Source organism: Propithecus coquereli, unplaced genomic scaffold (assembly GCF_000956105.1).
Source record: "Propithecus coquereli isolate 6110/MARCELLA unplaced genomic scaffold, Pcoq_1.0 Scaffold69, whole genome shotgun sequence".
NCBI classification, from domain to species: Eukaryota; Metazoa; Chordata; class Mammalia; order Primates; family Indriidae; genus Propithecus; species Propithecus coquereli.
In genome coordinates this window covers 138,174-142,840 of record NW_012152951.1, presented here as the reverse complement: position 1 = coordinate 142,840, position 4,667 = coordinate 138,174, and the positions used below count along the sequence as shown (strand labels likewise).

General features: G+C 34.3%; 1 protein-coding gene across 1 annotated transcript in view; it reads left to right on the top strand.

The window, feature by feature from the left end:
- The window catches only part of MALRD1 (MAM and LDL receptor class A domain containing 1), a 285,192-nt gene that overhangs the window by 160,081 nt on the left and 120,444 nt on the right, over positions 1–4,667 (top strand). The window contains exons 13-15 of the mRNA XM_012660894.1: positions 3,229–3,381; positions 3,811–3,916; positions 4,388–4,662. Of these exons, the coding sequence (XP_012516348.1) occupies positions 3,229–3,381; positions 3,811–3,916; positions 4,388–4,662 (534 nt within the window). The remainder of the gene's footprint in view (positions 1–3,228; positions 3,382–3,810; positions 3,917–4,387; positions 4,663–4,667) is intronic.

The window sequence follows — 4,667 nt, the reverse complement described above, 5'->3', positions numbered from 1 at the left end:
TCATTATTATTTTTCACATTCAAGTAGCATTTAATTTTGCTTCACCGTAGATTTCTATACTTTACTTGAGAAATCTTTATTCTCATTATAGCAAAGCTTTCTTCATTTTGCTTATTTCTGATTTTCTCTATATACTTATTAAATTAGATGCAACATTTTAAAAGTATTTATCTTTAGCTGTATTTATACATTCCTGTTGACTTTTTTATTTCAAAATATTAAGGGGATACAAATGTTTTTCTTACATGGATGGCTTTTATAATGCTTCAGTCAGGGCTATAAGTGTGCCCATCACCCAAGTAGTGTTCATTGTACCTGTTAGGTAGGTTTTTACCCCTCCCCCTTTCTTGATTTCCAACAGTATTTACTTCCTTCTTTGCCCATGTGTGCCAGTCAATTAATTCCAAGTTATTAGTTAGTACATGTGGTATTTGTGTTTCCATTCTTGATATACTTCACTTAGGATAATGGTTGCCAGTTCCATCCAAATTGCTGCAAAAGACATTAATTAATTTTTTTAATGTCTGATTAGTACTCCATGGTATACATATATCACATTTTGTTAATACATTTGGGAATTGATGGGCACTTGGATTGATTCTGCGACTTTGCAATTGTGAATTGTGCTGCGATAAACATTCAAGTGCAGGTGTCTTTTTGATAAAATGACTTCTTTTCCTTTGGGTAGATACTCAGTAGCGGAATTGCTGGGTTGAATGGTAGGTATACTTTTAGTTCTTTGAGAAATCTTCATACTGTTTTCCATAGAGGTTGTACTAATTTGCAGTCCCACCAACAGAATATAAATGTTCCTTTCTCTCTGTGTCCATGCTCGAATCTGTTGTTTTTGGACTTTTTAATAAAAACCATTCTGAGAGGGATAAGGTGATATCTCATTGTGGTTTTAATTTGCATTTCCCTGATGGTTAGTGACATTGAACATTTTTTCATATGTTTATTGGAAATTTATCTTCTTTTGAAAATTTTCTGTTCATGTCTTTTGCCCACTTTTTAATGAGGTTGTTCGTTTTTTTCTTGCTGATTTGTTGAGTTCTTTGTAGATTCTGGATATTAGCCCTTTATTGGATGAATAGTTTGCAAATATTTTCTCCCATTCTGTAGGTTGTCTATTTCCTCTATTGATTATTTCCTTTGCTGTGCAGAAGATTTTTAGTTTAATCAAGTCCCATTGATTTATTTTTGTTGTTGCTGCAATTGCCTTTGGGGTCTTGGTCATAAATTCTTTGCTGAGGCTGATATCTAGAAGAGTTTATCCTACACATTCTTCTATAATTCTTATGGTTTCATGCCTTATGTTTAAGTCTTTTATGTATCTTGAATTAATTTTTGTGAATGATAAAAGATTGGGGTCCTAATTCATTCTTTTGCATGTGGCTATCCAATTTTCCCAGCACCATTTATTGAATAGGGCTTCTTTTCCTCAGTGTATGTTATCTGCTTTGTCAAAGATCAGTTGGCTGTACGTACATGGTTTTATGTCTCAGTTCTCTGTTCTGTTCCATTGGTCTATATCTCTATTTTTGTACTAATACCATGGTGTTTTGGTTACTATAGCCTTGTAGTATAGTTTGGTAATGTGATGCCTCCAGATTTGTTCTTTATGCTTAAGATTGCTTTGCTATTCAGGCTCTTTTCTGGTTCCAAATAAAATGTAGAATTATTTTTTCTAGATCTGTGAAATTTGACATTGGTGTTTGATGGGGATTGCATTGAATCTGTAAATCACTTTGGGCAGTATGCACATTTTAACAATGTTAATTCTACTTATCCATGAGCATGATTCATTTTCCTGCTGACTTTTGATAACATTCAGAAGTACTCTGCTGGCCAAATTTGGGCCAGGAAATTTGATAGAAAGCAAATATATTTTTTAAATTAGATATTTTATAGAAACTATAAAAAGATTAAAAGATAATATTGTGACATTATTACTCACCTCACATTCCTCTTTGTGTAGAAGTAACATTTTCAAAAGTGAATTATCATTAGGTTAAATGATAATTTTAGCATTAGATTAGGTTAAAATGCCCTTATAATTTTTAAATTTTATAATCTCATTTAGTGATTTACTTTATACTTTTATCCCTTAAACTCATTGCTTACTTCCTAATTTCTTTTAAAAGACAGTATCTGTACAGTTGATTACTATATTCTTGAATAAAAAAATACCCAATGTCCAAGAAGCCCATCATCATCAGTGGAAATATACTTCATTTTGCAGTGGTATATGTAGTAACAGGTGAATGTCCACTCTAAGCAAATTCAGATTATGCCTTTTAGTTTATCCTTTTTCTAATCTAATGATAGTTAAGAGTTATTATCAATAGTTGCAGAAAAAATACTAGCTTCAAAGTCACAATATTTTGATTCTAATCCCACTCTAGAATGTACTAACTGTATGACCTCAGTTAAATTAATAACTTCTGTAAACCTCCATTTCTTCCTTTGTAAAACAATAATAACAGCAGTAGTAATACCTTTCCCAAAGGGCTGTTGTGACTGTTAGATCTAAAGAAAGCATTCCACACAGGGTCTATTACATAAGGTGTTCAGTAACCATTAGCTATAATATTACACTACTACTATTATAACTTCTTTTTCTTTGCTTTTCTCTTTTTCCTCTTTTCTTCTCTTCATCTTCCAGAAAGTCTTCATGGCAGTTAACTGCTTTCTGTGCGTATTTACGTGAGAAATGGATCAAATTATTCCTCCCTGCATAAATTAGGAAACGCATACAATGCTTTGTGAAATATTAATCTCTATAAAAATCGGGGGCCCCCATTATATTAAATATGGTGGGTCTGGCATTCTTCAAATATTAAATTTTTTAGAAGTAGCTGATTTTCATGATTTGGTGTAAAATGCTCTATAAGAACAATTAAACTTTGCCAGTGATGTAATCATAGCAGAGAAACTAACATGGGCATCAGAATGAAATAGGCAAACTTGGCAATTTTATAAACAACAGGGATGAATAATGCTGTTTCTTAGAAAGAATATTTGGAAAATTCTGTCTTCTCAATTTCCAGCATGAAAAGCACAACTCCATTTTTTTCAGATGAGAAACGTTCTTTTTTTTTTCTTCTCAAACGTGTCCCTTAACATAGATAGAGAAACATAATAAGGGATTTCCATTTGAGCTCTACCTTTTTAAGGCATGAGAACACTGTGGGGAGCTGACATAAGTGCCACGTTTTTGTTCTTCAGATTCCAAATGTGATTTTGAAGCAAACAGCTGTGGTTGGTTTGAAGCAATTAGTGGTGACCATTTTGACTGGATATGGAGCTCCCCAAGTGACCTCTCTAGTGACTTAGAGCATCGGGCTCCACCTCGGGATCATACTCACAATACAACTCAAGGTAAGAAGCAAGCAAGGGTTCTCCCTAACGACTTCCATTTTCTGTTCAGTTATGCCTGAGAAGGGAAAGAGAAGCCATTACGGTTCTATGTTACAACAAACAATAGGACAGTTGAATGTTGCCAAGAGTAAATATTGTCAAGTTATGGTGTCTGCGTGGAATGATTCTTTATGGGTGGTACAGATGGAGTATAGATATAGTTTTGGTTGAATTAATTGAAATCACCAATTTTTTTGGTATCTGTTAGACCTAGACATAGATAATAGTTCAATATTTATGAAAGTAAATTTGACGGTCACTTTATTGATTTTTTATTGTTGTATGGTTTTAATTTTAGTTGGACATGGAACTTAGTATAGGGTTAAGAGACAGATGTCTCATTTTAGAATCCTGTAGTTTAACTAATGATTTGTTTTTGTATCTCAATAGGGCATTTTATGTTCATTCTGAAGAACAGCAGCAGCTTGTCACAAATTGCTAAGCTCCAGAGCCCAACTTTCAGCCAGACAGGACCTGACTGCACACTTTCCTTTTGGTAAATATTAAAGACAAAAATCAATCACCCTAGTGGCCCCATGGTTGCAGACATACTCTTGCGCTTAGTAGTTCTTATGGGTTACCCTGGTTTTACTTTATAAATAACTATTGCATTAAACTCATCCAATTTGCACTTTACTTAGGAGCATGTTATGAGTATTTGTTGTTTCATTTCTTAAGAGGAGAGGGACTCTTTCCCTCCGCCAGTGGATTATAATTTAATTAAGACTGCTTCCTCTGTTCTGTGCTGAGCTCTTTGAGAAGAATTCCCAGGGTTGTGAGAGCCACAGATGTGCACCTCAGCAGATAAGCTTTTGCAAACAGGCCACTACAATTCCCACAGGAAAGAAACATGTCCATTATGATAACTCATTATTAATTGACTGTTGACCAAGTAGAAAAGTGTAGAGGTTAAATATTTAGTCTAACCCATAAATCATTTCCATTTCTCGTGTTTGCTCTTTTTCAGGTTTTATAACTATGGGCTGTCAGTTGGAGCAGCTGAGCTGCAGCTACATATGGAAGAATCAAATGACTCCACAGTACTTTGGAGAGTGTTGTATAACCAGGGGAAGCAATGGTCAGAGGCAATCATTCAGTTAGGACGCCTTTCTCAGCCCTTCCATTTGTCACTAGATAAAGTCAGTCTTGGCATTTATGATGGAGTCTCAGCTATTGATGACATCAAATTTGAAAATTGTACTCTTCCCCTTCCTGCTGAGAGCTGTGAAGAACTGGATCATTTCTGG